We start from the raw sequence: 23754 nt of genomic DNA on the forward strand, positions 1-23754 counted from the left end.
CCTTAGACTTTTGCGTCTGGTTCTCCAGAGGTAATCTGCACTTTTGCTTTCCCTGCAAGAACATGAGGTCCAAGTGTTGGGCAATACCCACAAGGAAAATGGCAGCAACGGCAGCACCCCCTACGGCTTAGCGCCCAGCCACGCCATTGGCCACAGCGTGAAGTGAAGTCGACGTAGATTGGGCAAGAGTGATGCGGGGGTGGAGGTGGAGCTGCGGCAGCCTAGAGTCGGGAGTGGGCAACGCGGCGTGAGCAGCGGCCCCAGTAGCGGCCCCAGGCTCCCGGAGCATCGCTCTTGGACAAGACTTCGCCTCGCGGGGCCTCAGCCTGGTGAGCCCAGCCCCCTTCAGGCCCTCCCTTGCATCCCAGCCGGGAACTCTCCGAACGGGCGCTGATCGATACGACACACCCTGGGGGCCCTATCGCGACTCCATCGCGCCATATCGCGACATCATCGTGCCCTGTCGAGACTCCATTTTGTCACAGCCCTTTTCGATATATATATATTTTTAATTTGCCCTGTCATCTTGGAGGGCTGTCCCATGTCGTGATTTTGCCGTGATCTCTCCGTGACATCACCGCGCCATCGTGAAGTGTGATCTCATCGCTGCCCTGTCGTGACATCATCAATGTCGTGTTGTGACCTGGCTGCGGCGGGACAGGTGGTGACCGCCAGGAACCCTCTTCCCCTTCTCATCTCCCCATCTCAGCAGCCCTGCTTCGATTATCCGGCTTTTGGATTCTCCGTTGCCCTGGGAGCTACCCGGGACCCTTTCCTGCTTCGCCAGCCTCTTGCCAGCATCCACAGCTGGTAGTAGGATGAGGAGGGAGAGGAGAGGGAGCACAAGGGGTTAATTCTGCTGCTGCTTCTGCTGCTGCTGCAGCCTCTGCCCGAGGGAGGGAGAGGAGAGGAGGCAAGGAGTCTGCGGGGGCGTCTGAGAGCCCTGGCTGTAGGGGTTGGGTCCCAGAGGAGCAGCCCCCAAGCCTTCCTGCACCCTGCATGCTAACTTCTTCTGAAGCTTAACCCCTGCCTTCTCTTGAAGAAGACAAGGAAGAAAGCTTAGGATGCCTTTTCCCCCCCTTGTTAACCTGAGTCCGGATAATCGAACTTCACCCATGTATGTCTTCATTCCTCCCTGTCTGTCCTTACCACACCCTCCCTTATGTACATTGGCGAAGGGAGATATAATCAGACTTTGGGTGTCAGTGAGAGGAGCCAGTCTCCTAACTCCAAGAGATTGGTTAGGAAAACTGTCCAGCTAAGCGATAAGATGCATGATCCTTCTTTCCCGCTTTCTGGAGGTGACCTTGGACCTGGGTCTCTTCCTGTCCCTAAGAATTTTCAGCCCCTTAAAGAGGCTCCTCTCAGGGAGGTCAGCGCTGAGTACCCCACCTCCCCGATTCTCTTTCCCTCTGTGCTAATCCCTCCCACCAACCTCTACTCCTGCCCCCGCCCCGCCTCCGCCCCCGCCCCCGCCCCTCCTCTGCAGAGGGATGCTCAGTCCCTCTTGTGTTCACAGTTGGGCAAGGCGGGCACCATGGCCTCGGATTGTGAGCCAGCTTTGAACCAGGCAGAGGGCCGAAACCCCACCCTGGAGCGCTACCTGGGAGCCCTCCGTGAGGCCAAGAATGACAGTGAGCAGTTTGCAGCCCTGCTGCTAGTAAGGAACTGGGTGAATACTGGGAGGTGGGAAGGGCTGGGTAGTTGGGCTCCGTAAAGAATGGGGTCAGTGAGTCCCCAAGGATATATAGGTGGTGCTGGGACCCTGGAGACACCAAAGAGGGTCCAAGACCCTATTCATCTTGATAGTTTTCTCCCACGAGAATGAGAGTAAAGGAGAGAGAAGAAAAGAAGGGGTTGTGACCCCAAGGGCCATGGAAGAGGCTGCCTGGGTTGCTTTCTGGGGTGTCCCAGAGCAGATGGGAGCTGACTCATATAGAATAACAGCAGCAGGTAGTAACTAGTGCAGAGTATTTGAGGAATGGGATGGCTCTTCTGGGAATGGAGAGAGTACCAGGACTGGAAGTTACTGAGATGGGACCCAAAAGGATAGCCAGGGTGGCAATAGGTAAGTTGAGATAAGAGAAGCTGGTTTGGGGCTTAGTCTTGTTGTGGGAACCCAAGCTGGGGACAGCAGAAGCTGCAGTACTCGGAAGGGGGGGAGTTGTGGTGTATGGGGGGGAGGGAGGAGGGAGAACAGCCGCTGCTTGTTTGCCATGGCAACAGGGAGAAGGCTCCAGAGTCAAGGGCTCACACTGCAGCAGAGGAGGTGTTTAGGTGAAATGTAAGGGGAAATGTTTTGACAGCAGAGTGGCGAGACAGGAGCCATTTCCCCTGAGAAGGTGGCAGGAATGGATCAAGACTTCTCTAGAGGGAGCAATTAGGGAGGACCCTAAATCCTTGGGGGATTTTAAATACTGAGCTCCTTCTAAGACTGGCTTTGGGGCATCTCCCAGTTAGGCATCAGGAATATCCTCCCAACTAACCAGGTGGTGAGGCACCAAAAATGAGTGGTCAAGGAGGACTAGACCTCCCTTGCATAGAGGTGATTAAAAATGAAAAGAGATTCCAGAAGCTATCCCTCTCTGCCTCTGGGAAGAAGAAACTGGATAAGATGATCTCTGGAAGGCTTCCTGACCCAGAGTCAGGCCCATTGCATAACCAAATTTTGCTAGTCCTCAGCACCTCAGGGAAGGGAAAATGTTGGCCATCTCTTTTTTTCATCGTATTGATAATACATTCCCTCCCTAGGTAACCAAAGCAGTCAAAGCAGGTGATATTGATGCCAAAACTCGGCGACGGATCTTCGATGCTGTGGGCTTTACCTTCCCCAATCGCCTCCTGACCTCCAAGGAGGCACCAGATGGTTGCCCTGACCACGTTCTGCGTGCCCTGGGTGTGGCCTTGCTGGCCTGCTTCTGCAGTGACCCTGAGCTGGCCGCCCATCCCCAAGTCCTGAACAAGATTCCCATCCTTAGCACTTTCCTCACAGCCCGAGGAGACCCTGACGATGCTGCCCGCCGCTCCATGATTGATGACACCTACCAGTGCCTAACGGCTGTGGCAGGCACACCTCGTGGGCCCCGGCACCTCATTGCTGGTGGCACTGTGTCTGCCCTATGTCAGGCATACCTGGGGCATGGCTATGGCTTTGACCAGGCCCTGGCACTCCTGGTGGGGCTGCTGGCTGCTGCTGAGACCCAGTGCTGGAAAGAGGCAGAGCCCGACCTGCTGGCCGTGTTGCGAGGCCTCAGCGAGGATTTCCAGAAAGCTGAAGATGCCAGCAAGTTTGAGCTCTGCCAGCTGCTGCCCCTCTTTCTGCCCCCAACAACCGTGCCCCCTGAATGCCTCCGGGATCTGCAGGCTGGGCTGGCACGCATCCTGGGCAGCAAGCTGAGCTCCTGGCAGCGTAATCCTGCACTGAAGCTGGCAGCCCGCCTGGCACACGCCTGCGGCTCTGACTGGATCCCAGTGGGCAACTCAGGGAGCAAGTTCCTGGCCCTGCTGGTGAACCTGGCTTGCGTGGAGGTGCGGCTGGCACTGGAGGAGACAGGCTCAGAGGTGAAAGAGGATGTAGTGACCGCCTGCTATGCACTCATGGAGTTGGGCATCCAGGAGTGCACACGCTGCGAGCAATCCTTGCTTAAGGAGCCCCAGAAGGTACAGCTCGTAAGCATCATGAAGGAGGCCATTGGGGCTGTCATTCACTACCTGCAGCAGGTAAGGGTATCTTGGTCCCTAGAGGGATCCCAGGGTAGGGGGAGCCAGTGCATGAACCAGAATGAAACTCCCACCTCCTAGGGTGGTAGGAAACAGGGAAGATGCCTGTCTACCCTGGGTGATGCTGCAGCAGGCACTCTAGGGAGTAGTGTGTGGCCAGCCTCCCTCAGCTTCCTCCCTCCCTCCTCCCAGAGCCTCCACACAAGCACTGTACCACACACCATATGTGCACTCGCATCACAGTACACACACACAACACAGTAACCTCCCACCCACACAACAGCCCTCCCCCCAGTACACACTATGCATGACACACACCTCTCCCCAGCACACACACACACTAGAAGCAGTCTACTCTCTTGATCTGTAGCATTGTTTTACATAGACACGCATACAGGCTCATAATGATGCAGGGAAAGCAAGCAAGGGCGTCTGGTTTCTCACCTCTGTACAGGTTCAGCTCTTTGATACCCCTTCCCCCACCTCCTTCTCCCTCCCTGTATAAGGGTTCAGCTCTCTTGTCCCACAGGGATTCTGTTTTTACTTCATTGGCCTGTTACACTGAATTCACCACCCATAGAGTCCATACCCCATGCCAAACTCTCATTGCCTTTTCTAATTCACCCCCAAAAGGGGGCATTTCCTCCTACCATTGGGAGTGTTTTCATATTAGCCAGAGGTCTGTCTTCCCACTCTATGTCTGAAGTAAGATAGATGAGTATTTACTTACCATTATAGATGAGTGTCCTTGCCTTGAAATAAAGTAGAGGTGGAGTATATGGTGTTAAGATAAGATTTGTGTCCCAGCAGGTATGAGGTATGCCATCTGGTGACAAGCTCTCCCCACAGACATGAACTGAGGCTATCTTCCAGGCTGGGTCCTGGTTGGGTGTCTCCCATGCATTAGGTGTTGGGTTTACAGGGCAGAACAAGGCTTGATGCCTGCTTCTGCATGGCACATAGGTTAGAACTCCCTCCAACTTGTGTCATTTCTAAGCTTGCCATCAGACTACCCAAATGGAGGGTCTTTGGTCCTGCCCAATCTCAAGGGGGTCCTGTGGCAACAGGTGGGGTCGGAGAAGCAGAAGGAGCCCTTTGTGTTTGCCTCCGTGAGGATCCTGGGCGCCTGGCTAGCCGAGGAGACCTCATCCCTGCGCAAAGAGGTCTGCCAGCTGCTACCCTTCCTCGTCCGCTATGCCAAGACCCTCTACGAGGAGGCTGAAGAGGCCAATGACCTCTCCCAGCAGGTGGCCAACCTGGCCATCTCCCCTACCACTCCAGGGCCCACCTGGCCAGGAGATGCTCTCCGGTGAGTTTGCTGTTATACCTGAACCTTGTTCTGAGAAAAGTGTAAAAACAGGGACTCCCTAAAGTAGGCTGTGCTAGGGTCCTGACTGGGGCATAAAATTTTCTGTGGATTATTTCTGGAGGCCTGGTGGCATGGTGCATTATGTATTGGGCTGCCAAACCCAAAAGTCAGTGATTTCAGTCTGCCAGCTCTTCCAGGGAAAAAAGACTGTCTTCTCCTATAAAAGGTTTCAGCCTCAGAAATCCAGTGAAGGGTCACCATGAGTAATAATCCACTTAAGGGCAGTGAGTTTATTTCTGTTTGGGCGAGCTGTTCTCACAAGACTGCTGGGCTGCCAATTTGTACTTGCTAACCCCAAATTTCCTTACTAGTCACATTCATTAAGCATCTTCTTTGTGCCTGACATTTTCTCTACCCTTTACCAACGTGATCTCATTTGTGCTACACAGCAAATCTTTGGCTTAAGCCTTATGCCCATTTTAGAGGGACTCAAAGAGCTAAAGTAGCCTACTCAAAGTATATGGCAAGACTCAAGTTTGTGTCTAATCCTGTCAAATCTTGGGCTGTTTCATTGATCCCTACAAGGATAGGCCCTTCCCTCCTTAACTTCCATTTCTCTTAAGTGGGTTGTTTCCAGAAAAGGGAATCCTTGGGCCTTCGTCTCTTCCAAACTCACACATGCTTATCCCTTCTGTCTCCCCAGGCTCCTTCTCCCTGGCTGGTGCCACCTGACTGTGGAAGATGGGCCCCGAGAGATCCTGATCAAGGAGGGGGCCCCCTCCCTCCTGTGCAAGTATTTCCTGCAGCAGTGGGAGCTCACATCCCCAGGTCACGACACCTCAGTGCTGCCCGACAGCGTGGAGATAGGCCTGCAGACCTGCTGCCACATCTTCCTCAACCTCGTTGTTACTGCACCAGGGCTGATCAAGTGAGGGGCTCAGGAAAGGCTGGGGAATTGCTAGGAGGCAGCCATCAGGGCAGCTCAAGCTTGCTTCAAATCTCAGTGTCCTGTTTTCTTCCCTATGCCCATGGGTTTCTATTAGTATAAGAGTGAAAGGATCTAAAAGCAGACAAATACCAGCCCTGGATTTGGCTTATCTGGAATCCCAGGAAGCTTTCTGGGCATGTCTACCTTCTCAGCCCTAATCCAGCCTCTGCTCCCCAAAAGTCATGTGGCAGCCCAGAGTTAGCTCTTCACCCTGCTGCCTAATTTCTTGCCAAACTTCAAGCTGGGAGCTTAGAATCCCAAGTTCTCCAAAAGGTTGCTGTGACTCTCAGCCTCTCCTCCCTCTTCTTTCCCCAGGCGTGATGCCTGCTTCACATCTCTGATGAATACCCTGATGACATCACTGCCTGCACTCGTGCAGCAGCAGGGGAGGCTGCTACTGGCCGCCAACGTGGCCACCCTGGGCCTCCTCATGGCTCGACTCCTTAGCACTTCTCCAGGTAAAGTACCGAGGGCCCATTCCTAATGGGTGGGGGCAGGTGACAAGTCAGCATTATCAAAAAAACCGTTTTACAGAATTCCAAGAGAGGAAGTCTCTAAAGCATATCCATCCCCCTCTCCCACCCCTCTTCCCAAAATGACAGCGTTCCTTCCTCCTGAAGACTTTTAAGGCAAGGTCTGGTGGGTGTTAAGTACAGACCTGCTCAGAGGCCCTAGAATCCCCAGCAGCCCCAGGAATCCAGCGCTTTCAGGGTGGAGCCGCCCCCACCCAGGTCTTGAGTCAGAAACCTGACTTCATTGAGGGTTTTTTTTTTTTGTGCTCAATACCTCAGCTTCTTCAGTGGCAAGCCTCAGCTCTCTGTGTTCCTCTTTATGCACTTTCTCCCCAGCTCTGCCCAAATCAAACTGAATCTGGGGGGAGGAGTGTCCCCTCCAGCCTCTGCCAGCCCTTGTGTCTCCCACTTTGGCCGTGGGTGTCTGCTTGGGTCCCTCTGTCGCTGCCTGTTCTCTGTACCCCATCTGTCAGGTTGGAGGAGCTGAACAGATGCTTGGGAACAGGGTGTAACATACCCTTAGCTGCCTCTTCATTCCCTGTGTGGGGATCACAGCAGGGTACCCAGCAGTGAAAAGGGGAATCTGTCCACATCCACTCCCTGGACTCCTGCACTCACAGGCTGTACCTCCACGGCACCTGAATAGAAAGCCACCATGTCTTGTCCCCAGAGCTGACTTCCCCCACAAATGCCACCTAACTAACTAAACTAACAGCCTCCTGCAGAGCTTCTACAATGTGGGGGTGTACCCCTGCCTGGCAGGTAAGCAAAACCAATTTCACCAGCTCTCCTTTCTGGCCCAAGAATCAAATGCGTGCCACCTCCATTAGCCTGTTGAGTTCTAGGCCAAGCAGCTGGTGTGACCCTCACTGGGACTGCTGGAAGATTCTCCCACTTTCTGGACCTTGGAGATCTTAGTGGTTGCATGTGTACATTGTCCAGGGCCCATAGTCAAAGGTGGGATTTAAACCCAGGCAATCTGATTCCCGGTTCTGCTGCCTCTGAACAGAAAGGCTCCCCGAGTTATACTCACACAGGAAGAAAAAGATGGGGTTTCACAAAAAAAAAAAAACTTGCCCTCTGGTTATGCCCCACACCTCTTTTGCCTTGCAGCTCTGCAGGGGACCCCAGCATCTCGAGGCTTCTTTGCAGCTGCCATCCTCTTCCTTTCCCAGTCCCATGTGGCACGGGCCACACCTGGCTCTGACCAGGCAGTGCTGGCCCTGTCCCCTGACTACGAAGGTATTTGGGCTGACCTACAGGAGCTCTGGTTCCTGGGTATGCAGGCCTTCACAGGCTGTGTGCCCCTCCTCCCCTGGCTGGCCCCTGCTGCTCTGCGCTCCCGCTGGCCACAGGAGCTGCTCCAGCTGCTGGGCAGTGTCAGCCCCAACTCTGTCAAGCCTGAGATGGTGGCTGCCTATCAGGGTGTCTTGGTGGAGCTAGCCCGGGCCAACCGGCTATGCCGGGAGGCCATGCGGCTGCAAGCAGGTGAGGAGACAGCCAGCCACTATCGCATGGCTGCCCTGGAGCAGTGCCTGTCGGAGCCCTGAGGGATGTCCACTGGGGACAGACCCAAGGGCAGTAGCAAGGGAAGGAGGGAGGAGGCATCTTCCCTGAAGCCCCTAAACTGGATCCCCCTACTAAGACTCCTCCCCAAAACCCCCCAGCTTTCTGGCTTTTCTGAGGGCAAGGGCATGGTGCCTACCCCTCAAATGAAAGGAACTGCGTCCTGCCCCCCAGGCTCTCCCGGGGGTAAGGATCAGCTTGGAAATCAATGTGGTTGTCCCTATCGGGCTGGGGAAGGTTGGAGTGGCCCCCAGGGAGGGGGCACGAGGTGTCTTTGTGCCCAACATCTGGCTCCTACAGGAGGGAGGCCCTAGGGTGGGACAGGGCTGGCAGGAGCTGATTGCCTCAGCCCATGTGCCCTGCCGGCCAGGGCGTGGGCTCCCCTAGGCTGTGGGGCCCACTCTGGCCACCCAGGTCCCACGTCCTTTAAATTGGCCCTTTGGCTCTTGCCCTTGAACCCTTGGGCAGAGAGCTGTCTCAGGCCATTGACATCACAGTTCTTCCTATCAACTTTGGTGACCCAGGATCTGAACTGCCCTGTCCTTCCAGGGAAATCAGGGCAAGCAGGTCTTGTAAGGGGTGGGGAAACCTTCTTCCACCTGTGCTTCCTTGAGGAGACCCAAGAGTCTTTGGTCCCTGGTCTCCAGGCTTTTGTGTCGTGATGCAGCAGAGTGACAATGGGGGTTGGGGGGTTATTTATTTTGCCTGTCCTTATCCCTGCTTGGACACCTATGCGTCTGATCCCTGTTCCCCCTGGTGCCATCTGGCCTGGCTGGAGCCAGGAACAGGAGGGACACTTCCCCTTACTCCGCATGTTTAATCAGTGATTGCACCCCATTGCCACCGTGGTGCCTGGCTTTAATTCCCACCCCTGCTATGACTCCTCTCTGCAGAGACGCGCCTGGCGACTCCAGCAGGGACTGCCTTTCTTATGATCCCAAATTTCCCCACCCTGGTCCCTTCCTCAGCCCCCCCCCCCAATGCGTTCCGTGATCGCCAAGTTCAAAGCTGTGCACATGTGGACACTCAATAAATGTTTATCAATGACAAGATGGCTCCTGCGTGATCTATCCTGCACCTCGTCTCTCCCTTCCAGGCATCCCTAGCTCACAGCTCCCCTTTGCGGTACACATGTTCTGCTAAGCTCACTTCAGAAGTGTTACTTCAGTCAGCCCTCTAAAAGAATCCTATGAAGAAGACAGTGTCATCCTGATTTTACAGATGAAGACATATAGACAAATCAGTGATTTGCACAAAGTGCTGCAGCTAGGGAGTACAAAGGCAGGAATCCAGAGCCATCCCCTGACAAGTTCATAGACCGTGTGTCTGTGGCCAGGCCACTGGTAACTCCATGTCCAGAAGTAAATGCCATTCCTCAGCATCAGCAAGTTGTTGCTGAGAGAATATGGGCCTAGCACTGCCAGATATCCCAGTATTTAAAGAGAAATCCAAAATCTTAATTTTAAATGAAATCTGACTTTTAATATACTGGCAACTGCTTAAAATATTTTCAAAAAGTTAGATCACTACTGTCCCAACAAAACATCTGCAAGTCAAACAGATTCTGGGCTACCAAATGTTCACCTCTGTTAAATGCTAAATGAGAAGAGAAAGCCTTAGAGCTTCAGCAGAAACGAGCCAAGCACCCACCCACTGCCTGCCTCACCAGGTCTGAAGCAGTGCTGTCAGGTGGAATCAGACCAGCACCAGGCCCACCCACTACAGAATACCTTCTCCACCTGGGCCTTTAAAGCCACAACCATTTTCTCAGCACAACTTACATACCAACCTGGACTTGAGTATGCAGAGGCAGACAGAAGGGTGTAGTCATTCATTCATCAGATGTACTGGAAGTCATCTTCTTAGCATAGATTCTGTGTAGCAAATATGAGAAGACAGACCTATGCTCTCAAGTAGCCAAAATCTAGAGGGGAGACAACCAACAGATAGTCCAGGAAAAAATATAAACATGGAAGTCAGTACAAAGTGAGCCTGCAGCCCAAGAGTCCCAGGCTGACTGAATGAAATTTGAAATGAAAATTTCTCCCAGGCTGGGGAGAAATAAGCGGTTACCTGCTCTGAGACCCAAAGGGTGAAAAGGAGCATGCCAGGCAGATAGAGGAACTGCAGAAATTCAAGTTTGGAATGACAAAAGATTATTATTAGCAAATAGGGGGTGGGTAACAGATGGTGGGCCAGTAAACTTGAGCCTAATTATACAAATTTAGGTGTGCCAAGCAATGGGCTCAAGAGTGCCGGAGATAGTAAGGATGGCACAGGACAGGTTTCAGGTCCATTGTTCATGTTATTGTTATGTGCCATCGAGTCACCTGTGACTCATAGTGACCCAACATAGCAGCAGCTCTGAACCCTGCCCTATCCTGAGCCAGTCTCACTGTCTCCAAAACATCTACTCCCATTACCCCACTTACTGTATCAGTCCATCTTATCTGGGGTCTTCCTCTCCTGCACTATCTCTCCATCCTTCCAAGCATGTTGTCCTCCAAGCACAGATCCCTCCTGGCTACATGCCCCAAGTATGTGAGACAAAACTTCAAAAGGGAAACTTGGTTTCAGCCTCTCCAAGACAGACTTGTTTTCTTGGGGGTCCGTGGTATATCCAAGACTCCTCCAGCACCACAACTCAAAGGCATCGATTCTTTTTCAGTCATCCTTCGTCATTGTCCAGCTCTCTGATGCACAGCAAGTAACTGAAGACCATGGCCTGAATCAAGTGCACCTTAGTCTCTAGACTGACATTGTTGCTTCTTGGTACTCTGGAGAGTCCCCTGACAGATTTTCCCAGTTCAGTTAATCTTGATTTCCTGATGGCTGATGCCAAAAGTGTTAATTATGGACCAGAGGAAGCTGTAATATTGTTAACTACCTCAATCTCTTCTCCGTCTATCATGGTGCTGCCATTTTGGCCCAGTGTTGAGAATCTTTGTCTGCTTGATGTTGAGCTTCAATCCATATTGAAGACTACAGCCCTTGACCTTCTGCAGCAAGCACTTCAGGTCCTCCTCAGTCTCAGCAAGCAAGGTTGTGTCATCTGAATTCTAATGCCACATTCCTACTCATAAAGCCCAACCTCCCGAATTATCTATTCTGCCTATAGAGTGAAAAAGTATGGAGACACGGATACATCCATGGTGCACTCCTTCCCTGATTTTGAACCATTGTTAATGGGATCATTATAAATTGGTAGTTGACTCAATGGCAAATAACAGCAACAACATGCTAAGTCAGATGATGATGAGGGGTCAGTCAGACTACAGATTTTTGAACAGACAGAATACAATCTGTTTTGCATCTGAGAAAAATTACTTTGGTTACAAGATAGACAACTTGAGGCAGGGAGCACAGAGGGGAAGTGACGATCAAGAGTAAAGTTGTAGCAGTGAGGATGGATAAGGTTTATGTAGGTGACTGTTGAGTCAGCTGCAATTAACTCAATTCCAACTAATAGTGAGCCATGTGTTAGAGTAGAACTGAATTCCACAGTCTTGGTTATAATCTTATCAAATCAGATTACCAAGTCTTTCTACAGTGCTGCTAGGTTAGGTGCAAACCACCAAACTATATAAGCAGTGAAGTGGAAATCATTTGCACTACCCAGAGAAATTTATTAATTTAGTGGTTAATCTAAAGTGAAGAGGGATGAGGAAAAGGGGAGAACCAAGGACAATTCCTAAATTCCTGATCTGGTCCACTAAGTAGTAAAATTATTCACTACCATAAAGAACACTGGACAAGAAATGGGTTTATGAGAAATAGAAGCCCATTTTAATGATTGGTGAATTTGTATTGCTTGCAAAATATCCAAGGTAGCTGTTGATGGCTATGATCTGGAGCTTGGAAAGAGGTCTGAGTGAGTGATAGATTTAGCATAGAGAGTCTTTAAGGGCATGAGAGTGACTGAGATCAAATTGGGGAAGTGAAAAGAAAAAGTGGAGTCCCCCAGTTAAGAACAAACTACTTGATCTTTGATTTTAAGGAGCTCTCTTCATGAAATGGGAAAGCTAAACTGGGTAGAGAGTCATGTCATGCAAAACAGACCATGCTCTCTACTTAAGAAGTGGTCACAGGGTTCCAGACCCCAGAATGCAAAGAGCTGCTATTCTTAGGTACCATCAAGTTGGTTCCAACCCATAGTAATTTTATGTACAGCAAAACAAAACAGGTGAGCTCTGGTGGCCTAGTGGCAAGAAGGTGTACTGCAATCCCAGAGGTGCACGGTTCAAATCCACCAGATTCTTTGCTGGAGAAGGAGGAACAATCTCCTCCTGTACCAGTCAGATCTGATTTGACTGTACACACACACACACACACACACACACACACACACACAAAATTTTAAAAAAAAGCACTGCCTGAATTGGAGTCCTCACACTAATTTGAGTCTAAGGTGACAGTCAGTGTATCAGTCCATCTCCTTGAGATCTTTTCACTGAATCTAACAAGCATGATGTCCTTCTCCAAGGAAGGTCTGGCCCTTCCTGATAAAATGTCTGAAGAATGTGATACAATCTCTTCATCCTTATTTCTAAAGAGCCTTCTCACTGCACTTTTTCCAAGACAGATTTGTTTGCCTGTTCTTCTGACAGGGCAGTCCACGGTACGCTCAAAATTATGCCCCAATAACCTAACTCAAATGGACCAAAGTAAACAATGAAAAAAGTGAGCTGAACGAAAGATTTCAAAAAGAAGTTTGAAAAGACAACCGCAGGTTCAGACATTTGGTGTATGTGCTTGGAAAAAAAAATAAAAGATAAAAAGAAAAGACAAAACTATTATACTGAATGTAGAAAGACCTGGATTTCAGAACTAAAAGAGGAAAATATGTTTGGCATTTCTGAAGTTGAAAAAACTTTAAAGAACTCAAGCCTCAACTTACAGTATTAAATAAAGACTTCTATGGGTAAAATATTAACAAATGTAGTCAGTCTCAAACGAAGATGGAAGGAATACACAGTCATTGTAACAAAAAAAAATTAGTTGACATTCAACCATGTCAGGAAAGAGTACATGATCTAATGCTAGTAAAAGAAGAATTCTTGTTCAAAGTAAGAATATTGACAAAGGAAAGGCTCCAGGAACTGATGGATACAAGCTTACCAATTGAAAAGTTTCAACAAATAGATGCAGACAGGAAGATATCTCTGTCTGTGCCCATTCCAAAGAAAGATGGTCAAAGAGCGCAGAAATTATTGAACAATGTCATTAATATCACACACAAGTAAAATCTTACTGAAAATAATTTTAAAATGGTTGCAGCTGTCCATCAACAAGGAACTCCGAGAACTTCAAGCTGGATTCTTAAGAGGACATGAAATGAAGGATATCATTACTGAGATGTTGGATGGCTCTAGGCTGAAAAAGAAAATATCAGATTTTGACCTAGGTTTTATTGACAATACTGAAGCATTCGACTGTGCATATCATAACAAATTATGGATAACATTGAGAAGAATGAGAACTTTATTCTGTTGTACATAGACCATGAAGCAGTTATTGGAACACAACAAAGGGGTGGGTGAGATGCTTCATGGTTTAAAATCAAGAAGGATATATGTCAGGGTTATATCCTTTTATCATATTTAATCTGTATGCTGAGCAGGTATTAGAGGAGCTGGACTATATGAAGAAGAATGCAGCATCAAGATTAGAAAAAAATTCATTAACAGTATGCAATATGCAGGTGACATAAAAAAGCAAAGAAGCTATGAAACACTGTTGAAGATGATAGTCTTCCATGAGTAGCCTTTTTCAACATAAAAATCCTAACTCTAACAATAAGCAACATTATGATAAATGGAGAAAAGATAGAAATTGTCAATGATTGCATTTGACTTAGATCCATAGTCAACACATATAGAAGCAGCAGTCTTAATGATTTCTTAGTCAAATGATGTATTGGACAAATTTGCTGCAAAAGACCTATTAACTGTTGAAGAGAGAGATAACATTCTGAGAACTAAGATGAGACTGACATGATTCATGATATTTTCAATAACCTACTATGTGCCAGTAAACTGAAAAAAAAAAGTAAGTACAGATAGAAAGGTAAATTTGGCTTGGTAAACATGTCCACAGTTGCTCCTGGTGACTTACCTGAGGAGGAAAAGCGTCCCTGAGCTGCAATGGTGAGGTCTATCCACAAGGTGGCACCTCAGCATCTTCTTGTGCTAGATTGTGTCTGGTCTATAACTATTAAACCAGAGTAGAAATTGGGTTTTTTTTGTTTTTTAAGGAAATTCAGACACAAGTTAATCTTTAAGAAAGGGTCAGGGTCAGGAGACTCAACTCCTCAGGAAGGAGAAGAGCTCATATTTATTAGGCGTCTCAAAGAGCAAGTAAAGACAAACAGCTTTTTTTTAAATTTTTTAATTATTTGTACCGTCAAATCAGATCTGACTGGTACAGGAGGAGATTGTCCCTCCTTCCCCGGCAGAGCATCTGGTGGATTCGAACTGTGCGCCTCTGGGATTGCAGTGCAGCTTCTTGCCACTAGGCCATCAGAGCTCCCCAGAGTACAAATTGTTAAAGGCTGGAAGAGGTGGGAAGCTGTGTTATTTTGAATTTTTCTTACCCAAATCTAAATGCAAGCTCATTTTTTGAGAAGAAATGGAAATAATTGAGCCTGAGAGAAGAGCCAGTCAACATACATCTTACAGCTCCTGTGGGGACATGTTTCCCGTGTTCCTGCTGTGAAACCCACAAGTGCCTGCATGTGTACTTCTGTATGCATGCTAGGGCCTCCCTGTGTGTGCATGCTTACCTCTTAAAATAGAAATAAACCAGTGTCTGTAGCCATTAGACCTTGAAGGTTAGGGGAACCTACCAAGCAGTTGCATTTTGAAGAACACTCTTCTCCCCGGTAGTTATGAGCAAAATCACTCACTCTTCAAAGTGTTATTGTTAAGCTGCCATCAACTTAGCCCAGGATTCATGGTCACCTCATGTGTGTTAGTCAGCATGCTCCAGTTACATTCCACAGGATTTCCAATGGCAAATTTTCAGAATTCAACCATCAAGACTTTCTTCTGAGATACATCTGGGTGAATTTGAACATCCAACCTTTCAATTAGCAGCTGAGCACATTAACTGCACCACCCAGAACTCATCAAAGAACCTCCTCAATTATGTCTTGTTTTTCTATACCAAAGGGCATGTTCCTATGCAGGTTTCAATAGGTTAAGAGATTATAAACACATCAATTCAATTATTTACTTAACAAACTTCTATTAAGTGCCTGCCATGCTCCAAGCACAATACTGGATACATTTCCAGTCTGATTTTTTCCCTTTAATCTTATATTTAGGAAGTGGTTGATGATACAGAAAGAGGAAGTTAGCTACAGTTATGAAGAGATATTTCCACCCCCCGTAGATGGGGCATGGGGAGTCTTAGGAGAATTTCCAGTAGAGAATTAACAATGGTCCAGTCATTCTTGCTGCTGTGTGGAATTGGATTTGGATTAGAAGAGAACTCAGTGAACGTAAGAGGCCAATTAGTAGCCTGTTGCAATGATGCAGAGGTCTTTGGAAGGTGTAAACAATTTGTACTCAACTTATAACCTAAAATTTAGGAATTTTAATCCATCCAGCACTGGGGAAGAAAGGTCTGGTGATCTGTTTTCATAAAGATTAAACCCAGCCCAAACCATTGCCTTTGAATGAACTCCAATTCATAGAAATTCTATTGACTTACTAGAACAGTCCCATAGCGAGCTCTGGTAGCTTACTGGTAAAGAATTGCACATAAAGTCAACATAAAGGTATGTGATTCGAATTCACAAGTTGTTTGTCAGGAGACAGATGGACAATCTCTTCCAAGGTAATTAACTGCCTCTGAAAACCCCCTGGAGGGTCAGCTATGGGTTGGTTCTGACTCAATGGTACACACAACAACAACATAGGGCTTCCAAAGCTGTGAATCTTTAGGAAAGCAAATTGCCACAGTGGCTGGTAGGTTTGAACTGGCAACATTCCTAGTGAAACCACTAACTTGGTTAGCAGCTAATCACTTAACCACTGTGCCACCATGGCTATTTCATAAAGATTATAGTAAAAAACCCTTTAAGCAGTTTTGCTCTGCAATACAATGGGTTGCCATCGTTAGAAATCAACTCAATGGCTGTGTTTTTTTTTAAAAAAAAACATTATGGGTTGCACCGGTTTAGACAGTGGTCCCTAAACTTTAGAGTACTTCTAAATCACCTGAGAAAGACCCTCAACCAAGTGGGTTGACTCAAGCACAAGTGTGTCAGAGACAATGAGGACAGCACAGGATAGGACAGGGTTCAGATCTGTTCTTCATAGGGTTGCTAAGTGTCATAATTGTCATCTAACAACAACAATAACAAATTATCTGAAGGGCTTATCAAAACACAGATTGCCAGACACTTAACCTCAGAGTTTCTGATCCAGTAGATTTGGAATAGGGTCCAAGAATTGGCACTTCTAACAAGTTCCCAAATTTAATTGATGCTGCTGGTTCAGTGATCACACTTTGAGAACTCCTGGTCTATGAGAAAGGAGTTAAGGTAGCTTAAGGGGCTGGCCAAGGGACGAAGAGAGTTGTTTAAAGGTTAAAAGTGACAGCACTCCACATGAATTGGCTTAAGAGAAAGTAAGTCTAGGGTGACTGACAAGTTTTTAACTTGAAAAATGGTAGTATCATTTACTGAACAATAAAACACAAGAAGAAAGGCAGACTGAGTTGGTGGGGGTAGAGACAGCGAGTTCAGTTTAGACTTGGAAAATTTCAGATGGCTTTCATAAGATGTCTTGATAAAATATCCAGTAGATAGTTACTCTATTGGGTCTAGATATCTAGTGAGAGACACAGACTGGAAGTAAATTTAGGCAATAAAAAGACAGGTAACAGATGCTCTGCTGGAGAAGGAGGGGGCAATCTCCTCCTGTACCAGTCAGATCTGATTTGACGGTACATGTAAATATAATACAATAAAAAAATTAAAATAAAAAATAAGACAGGTAAAATATGAAAGACTTGGAAGGGAGTGTACTAATGTATGAAAAAACTAGGTTGGAAACAAAGGCAGAAGCTTGAACTCTCAAAATTAATAACTGACATAAAATATATGGTTTGAAAAAGTTTTCCTGAAGGAGAACCAAGTAAGAAAGGAGTGTCTTAAGGTGCAGAGAAATATGATAAGGAAACTCAAGGAAGTTCTGTACAAGCAGTAGGTCATGTCATTTTGGCCTTCCCCATTCTGCTGGAGAGATGTGGAGAGGAGTCCTCTGAGCTGGGAGCTGGGCATGGACAATATCATCACCATTATTGCTCCCTAGATTTATCTAAAGTTTGGAGGGTGAGGTGGGGTGGGGCTAGGAGCTACCAAAAATTAGTATATCCATTTATATATATAGACACAGACGCTTGACCTCTGAGCAAGGATATCCTAATTCTACCTTATCCACTAGCTGTAGTTTCCATTTTGAAAGTTCTTAATGATGAATTAATTCTTTGCTGCCAGTCTCTTCCTTTCCTGAGCTCTACACTCACTATGCGTCCTTTGGGATAGACCCTTCAAGTCTCCTCCATATACTTTCCATAGCTTAGTGGTGTCACCTCACTTCTCCTTGTATGAACCTCAACATTTTTAAATTCACTGCGTCATCTTCCACAAAGTGACCTAAGAAAATATCTGGTCCTTTCAATATATTCTTTTTTTTTTTTTTCAAACTGTAGAAACTGAAGTAAAAAAGGAAGATACTTGGCAGCAGTCATACAGCCAGTCAGTCAGGGCTAAATTCTAACCCATGCAGCACAGGAAGGACAGTGTGAACAGAGAGAGGTGACAAAGCCAAGTTATCTCAGCTTGCCACTTAACTAGTTGTTTGCCCTTGAGCAGATTATTTAACCTTTTCCCACCTCATTTTCCTCATCTGAAATTGGGGATAAGACTCTCTCTCTCCAAGGCCTGCAGTGAGGGTCAAATTCATAAAGCACTTAGCAGAGTCTGTCATAAATGTTTTTTCTGTAATTATTTCCATAACGCTTTTGTCCCTATTATCTTTTTACTTTTAAAAATTATCTTCTTTTTGCTTCCTTAATGTCCACTCTCTTGCTATTTCCCTCCATTTCCCTTTATCTACTCCTCCTCGTCCTTGCTTCTCAGAAGAGGGTTGAATGCTGAGAGAAAGAAAGTGGGAGCGAAGGCAAGAACGGAAATGTGCTTGCGTGCAGTGCTAACACATGAACACACGGGATGGGCATGTGAGTAACAATCGTGCACCATGCACACGAGTCAGTTACACACTCAGCAGTCCCTGGAAGTCACCGGTCTTGGATGTCACTCAATCACTCCAGGCACCCAGAAGCATCCAGATCCCTTCGCAAGGGTCCCTAGCCCTGGGAAACATTGCTCCGCTTTTTTCTCCAACTTCCTTATCCTTGGGGTTACCAAGCCGGGGCAGGCTGAGCAAGGCAGCCTCCTGGGCCTCCTCTGTTTCACCACATCTGCCAGTAGCCGGGCCAGAAGGCAGCTCAGACATAGCGGAGGTTGGGTTCACGCCTCCACTCCATTCCACAGGGGTCCCCGCAAAACCCCGCCTCCCTTTGGGGGGCCGCTGGGGAAAAGGGAGAGAGCGGTCACAGCGTGTCTCTTTAATGCGCGCCCCCGGAGGCCTGGCGCGCCCCCGCCACTATAATTGGAGTGCATGGAGCAGGCTGCTCTCAGAGAGAAAAGGGGGAGCGCTAGGCACCGGTTGAGTGACTTTTCCAAGTATAACCACTGACCGTCTGGATCGAGACGACCAGTCGGACCTAGGTTCTGTCCCCATGGACCGGCCTGGGGGCGCCCACTGTTGAGGACCCAGCACCGCGGGAGTGCGCGCGCTGTGCGGTGACCCCCAGGGCTGTGCGGGCCACCCGCGCGCCCCTTTACTCAGCGATCGCCGTCGGGCAAGAGCTCTACCGCCGCCACGCCTCGCGCTTCCCACTACCCACCGCATGTTGGTGCACACTTACTCAGCTATGGTGAGTGGTTTCGGGATTCTGGGCTTCAATGGCTAACTGGCTGGAGGAAACTGGGAGCCTGAGACCTGGACCTCCCATACTTACCTCCTGCCGCTGCGTCGACTAAATCTCGCAGGGAGGGTGCTGTAGGGACTCGGCCAGTGAGAACACTATTTGGAGACCACTGACCCCAGCCTGACGCTTCCTGAACTGCAGACCACTCAGAAATGGGGCGGGGGGGGGGTGGAGAAAAAGAAAGAAATAGATCTTGAACCTTGGAAGCGGGCAGGATGGCAACTCGAGAAAGGGTTGGAGATGGAGGGTCCTTTAGGGCTGGGGTCAGCTTCCTGTGGGTTACTTAACTCGCTCCTCTCTTCCCCAGGAACGCCCCGACGGGCTGGGCGCAGCGGCTGGCGGGGCCCGCTTGTCGTCTCTGCCCCAAGCAGCGTACGGGCCGGCGCCGCCGCTCTGCCACACGCCGGCCGCTGCCACCGCCGCTGACTTCCAGCCGCCCTACTTCCCGCCGCCCTACCCGCAGCCACCACTGCCCTACGGCCAGGCGCCCGACGCCGCAGCTACATTTCCGCACCTGGCAGGGGACCCTTATGGCGGCCTGGCGCCCCTGGCGCAGCCCCAGCCTCCACAGGCCGCCTGGGCCGCGCCCCGCGCCTCCGCCCGCTCCCACGACGAGCCGCCGGGTCTTCTGGCTCCGCCCGCCCGAGCCCTGGGCCTGGACCCGCGCCGCGACTATGCCGCCGCTGTGCCGCGGCTCCTGCACGGCCTGGCCGACGGCGCGCACGGCCTGGCCGATGCGCCTCTTGGTCTCCCCGGGCTGGCGGCGCCGCCAGGCCTGGAGGACCTGCAGGTGAGACGCTGGAGTCAGAGACGGGCTGGGCCACAGAGGCCCAGGAAATAAGATGAGTGTGGGAACCTAGTTTCTCTTGAGTTCACCGCTTGTCATTTGAGATTCCTTCGGTGGATGCGTCCCACGTCTAGGGTTAGATGTGACCTGGCGATGTGCGGGGCCTGGGTGGAGGCCACTCTCTGCAGAGTCAGGAGCTGAACTATTCTCACTACCTATGGGGCACTGAGGCGCTTAAGGCAACCATACCCGGTCCTGCAGCCGGCACAGTCTAAGGTGAAGAAAGGAAATTAATAATTTTCCTGCCAAAAATCGTAATTTACCTTTCTACCTGCTTTTGTAGGGGTTCTGCACTGTGAGGTGCAAAGTTGACGACTCCAGCTCAATTGTGGAAGGGGTTGAGATGGCGACTCCTGGTCCCGCCCTTCTCCGCCTCAGGCGACAAGGGTGCGCAGTCAGGCATAGCGGGCCTGGGAAGCGACAGGAAACAAGGTCTAGGCGCAACTTCATCCTTGTCCTTTCCTCATTGCAGGCCATGGATGAGCCGGGAATGAGCCTCCTGGACCAGTCTGTGATCAAGAAAGGTAAGAAACAAGCGGCTTGCTTCTGCCAGAGACTCGCAAAGCGAGAGGGTGTAGGACCTAAGCGCACAGACTCAATTCCTTTCTAGGTATTTTGTACCTCCTATATGTTGGACATTCCCCGCCTTCCTCGTCCAGAAATAGTACTGGCGAGTCCTGTCTGAGCTTGGACAGCTATAAGAACTTGGGGAACTGGTCCCCAAACGCACAGCCTGAGCTCAGCCAGAGCCCCGCAGGCAGCTAGGCCACGTTAGCTGGCAACACAGCAGGATCGCCAACCTCTCCTGACAGTGGGAAGGGCGCTCCGGTGGATCCAAGGTTAATCTGAGGAACGAGTTAAGACACTTTCACGTTTCCGACGAGGTGATAGAGGGCTATGCCTACGGATATCGGATTTCGGTAAGATTCCTCTGTAAGGAGCTTAGCCATTTCAGATCCTGGCGGGCACTTTCTGTACCTTCCTTTCCTAACAGGGCCTTGAGAAAAAATTCCCTCGGGAATCTTCAAGCCGTACCTAGCGTTGGGGATTAGGGGAGCTGGCTCGCGTTAATAGTGTGTGTGTGTTAGGTCAGGGGTCTTAGGAGGGTCGGGCCTATGAGTTCTGGGCTCTTTCCCAGGTGTTCCTGGGTGTGCAAGTGTGTCTACATTGCTGCGAGTATAGCTTGGATGTATCTAGTATGTTGATGTCAATTCCCACGGGCGTAGGGGTTTCTGTTAGGCTCTTTGTTGTGTCTTGGCATTTGTTCTTTTGGTACCTAAGGATCTCTGAGCACATGGGGAGTTTTTCCTCTGTGTATTTGTGAGGAACTTGGACTACTAAAAGCTGACACAGGAGTAGAGTTTGGCGCTGGAGTTCTAGCCATTCCAAGCAAAGCCCTATCTGGGATATGGCAGAGATGGTCCTTGCCTTGGACTCTACTTGAAGAAGGTCAGGAGAGGGGAAATCCATGACCTGTTACTGTTCGCCATGGCAATGTCCATTCCCAGCAATGAAAGTTGTTCTCCACGTTGAAAGTAATTGTCAAAGGTGTTATTTTCCAAAGATAGCCTATGGTGCCATGAAAAGGTCAGAGAAAGGAAGAAGCAGAGGCTCAGGAGCCCAGGTATTAGACAGACTTCATAGATTTGAGGCTGTGCCCAGAAGGTGACAACACAGAGGAGCTCACTGATGTAGCTCCCTTGGGGTTTGGCTCTATTTGTTTTGATCACAGGAAAAAATACAGGCCCTGTGTGGATTGTCCTCAGTATGTTCTTAGGGGAGGCTTGGGGTAGGAGTGGGAGCTGTTAGAAGCTGCAGAATGAGGGAATGGGGTCACCTTCTGGAGGAGAGTGGGTGGGGAGGAAGGACTGGACTTGTGGAGCTAGGGCTGAGTTATCAAAAGCTGGGAGCTGTCTGCACTGTCTGGAATATATGGAGAGAAGAGAGAGGACAACCTTCCCTAGGGGAGGACTTCAGAAATTTGGTCTGGGTCACCAGAAGCTGTAGCTGTGGGGAGGAGCCCGAGGAACGGCTTCCTGGAGTGCTAGCAGAGGCTGGCCAAGCTTCAACTCTTAACTGGTGGGCGTTGCCTTGGCTTCATGGTCAGTGACATTTATGAACCTGACAGAAGGGAGAATTTCACTGGGTTGCGTCCAACCCAAGATACTAGTAAGGTCTTGTCCTCTAGTTTCTCTCCAGGCTTGAGAGACTGGGAGAATAGGCTTACTGACACTGATGTAGAAGGATCAGTCTTGCCTCTGAATGCCTTGACTCAACTCAGGAGGTTAGCCACCTGAATGGGGGCCCTAGAAAGTGCTTCAAAATTTGAAAGTTAGTTTCTTTAAAGACATCAGTTTCCATAAAGTGCATATCTTTTGTATAGAACCTCAGAAACATCTCAAGAACATTAGTGCAACCCCAAATTGTCCCTGGTGCTATGCATTGTTAGCTACCTGAGATGCTGGTAAGGCACTGGATGCCACCAATGATGTGGGCATGCATACCAGCCACAATGTAGTGCCAGCTTGTTGCAGGCAAGCAAACTGGCTCTCTAGTGATGTGAGTGAGGGACACACACCCCAGTCCCAGGACACCAAAAAGTCACAAAGAAAGATGGCAAAGGGAGAAGGGAAGAGAACTAGGACTTCTGACTGAAGGAAACCTCTAATTTCCCTCTCTGAGTCTGTAGCTTGGTCTTGTGCTTGAGGAGTAGAGCAAGTCATTGTTTTGCTGGCTTCATAAATTCCAAGACAGGTTGGCATCCAGTGTTCCTGACCTTGGAGATGGTAAGAGGTGGTGGTCTAGTGGCCTGCAGGTGGAGATGGATGGTTTGATTGGATCCCTGCACTCTAGCACTCAACCCCCAGCACATGAGCCAGGTTCCACTACTGGATCCCTTCAGAATTTCATCCTTGCTGTTAGCCACTCCGCAGGGTTTCTTCCTCTTTAGGCCTTTTTGATAGCATAAGGTGCCTGCTTTATGTTTCAGACACCCACTTCCCCAACAATATCCTCGAGGTGTGGTGGGAGCCTCACCTCATCACGAACCCTGGAATTATAGAAAATTACTCCTTCCCTGACAACAGCAGGAAGGGAATTTCAGTATTCCTAGTTAAGGAACTGGGTGAAAAATGGAAGCAACTCTGGTCATCTCAAAGTGGTCTGTGTGCCCCCCAGAGATTTTTACTTTGGCTTGGTGATTACTGGCAGGGAGAGGGAGCCTAAAAGTTCTCAAGGCTCAAACCTTATAAAATTTTTTTCCGATTCCGAGAGCACTTGTCCCCACTCCACCACATATTTCCAAGTCTGCTGTTGGGCTGAAGCCAAGACGTTGAACTGAATGGTGGGTAGGGGCTGAGGCTAACCTGAGGTAAAATGGGGAAACCTCTGTTGTCAGCTCACATTTATCACTTCCAGTTTTGTTACTTCTCTCAGTTATGCCTGGGACATGTTGCAAGCTCGACCTAGTGGGGAAAGCAGGCAGAACTGGTGGGGAAGAGAAACTGATAAACATTTTCCAGCAAAAGAAGGATTAGGGCCCCACTAGGATGTGAAGGAAGCTCTGAGGACCATCAGTGAGTGCCTGGGGTAAATCCAGGTCCTAGAGGAAAGGCTTTTGGACAGGGCTCAGTAGATACTCAGTGACTGTATGTTGTTTTGAAATCTGAGTGCACTGGGAAAATGTGCATAGAATGGGCTGAACTATTGTCATCACATTAGAAGCAGCATGCCCAAATGCCTTCTATGT

At 49.1% G+C, this 23754-nt stretch overlaps 2 protein-coding genes across 3 annotated transcripts in view; both read left to right on the forward strand.

Annotated features, from left to right (window-relative positions):
* Positions 1 to 241: 241 nt before the first annotated feature.
* On the forward strand, positions 242 to 8268 carry NCDN (neurochondrin). 2 transcript variants are annotated; one of them, XM_006886435.1, is made up of 8 exons: positions 242 to 329; positions 594 to 661; positions 1520 to 1660; positions 2752 to 3720; positions 4788 to 5029; positions 5733 to 5957; positions 6333 to 6475; positions 7643 to 8268. In XM_006886435.1, the coding sequence occupies exons 2-8, from the start codon at positions 629 to 631 to the stop codon at positions 8077 to 8079; spliced, it is 2190 nt and encodes a 729-aa protein (XP_006886497.1). In that variant the 5' UTR covers positions 242 to 329; positions 594 to 628; the 3' UTR covers positions 8080 to 8268. The 2 variants fall into 2 exon arrangements, with proteins under 2 accessions (XP_006886497.1, XP_006886498.1); XM_006886436.1 differs by lacking the exon at positions 594 to 661.
* A 10810-nt stretch (positions 8269 to 19078) lies between these two features.
* The window catches only part of TFAP2E (transcription factor AP-2 epsilon (activating enhancer binding protein 2 epsilon)), a 29390-nt gene continuing 24714 nt past the window's right edge, over positions 19079 to 23754 (forward strand). Inside the window, exons 1-3 of the mRNA XM_006886437.1 lie at positions 19079 to 19105; positions 19467 to 19949; positions 20479 to 20530. Coding sequence (XP_006886499.1) covers positions 19079 to 19105; positions 19467 to 19949; positions 20479 to 20530 — 562 coding nt within the window. The remainder of the gene's footprint in view (positions 19106 to 19466; positions 19950 to 20478; positions 20531 to 23754) is intronic.

Source organism: Elephantulus edwardii, unplaced genomic scaffold, assembly GCF_000299155.1.
Source record: "Elephantulus edwardii isolate Elephantulus edwardi_28Jun2011 unplaced genomic scaffold, EleEdw1.0 scaffold00049, whole genome shotgun sequence".
Lineage (NCBI taxonomy): Eukaryota > Metazoa > Chordata > Mammalia > Macroscelidea > Macroscelididae > Elephantulus > Elephantulus edwardii.

What these genes read in the sequence shown, in the direction of transcription:
- NCDN (XM_006886435.1), top strand. Translation starts at nt 629, where the DNA reads ATGTCGTGTTGTGACCTGGCTGCGGCGGGACAG. An exon ending in TCATTCACTACCTGCAGCAG is followed by an intron (nt 3,721 to 4,787) that starts GTAAGGGTATCT and finishes CTGTGGCAACAG; the next exon opens with GTGGGGTCGGAGAAGCAGAA. An exon ending in TGGCCAGGAGATGCTCTCCG is followed by an intron (nt 5,030 to 5,732) that starts GTGAGTTTGCTG and finishes CTGTCTCCCCAG; the next exon opens with GCTCCTTCTCCCTGGCTGGT.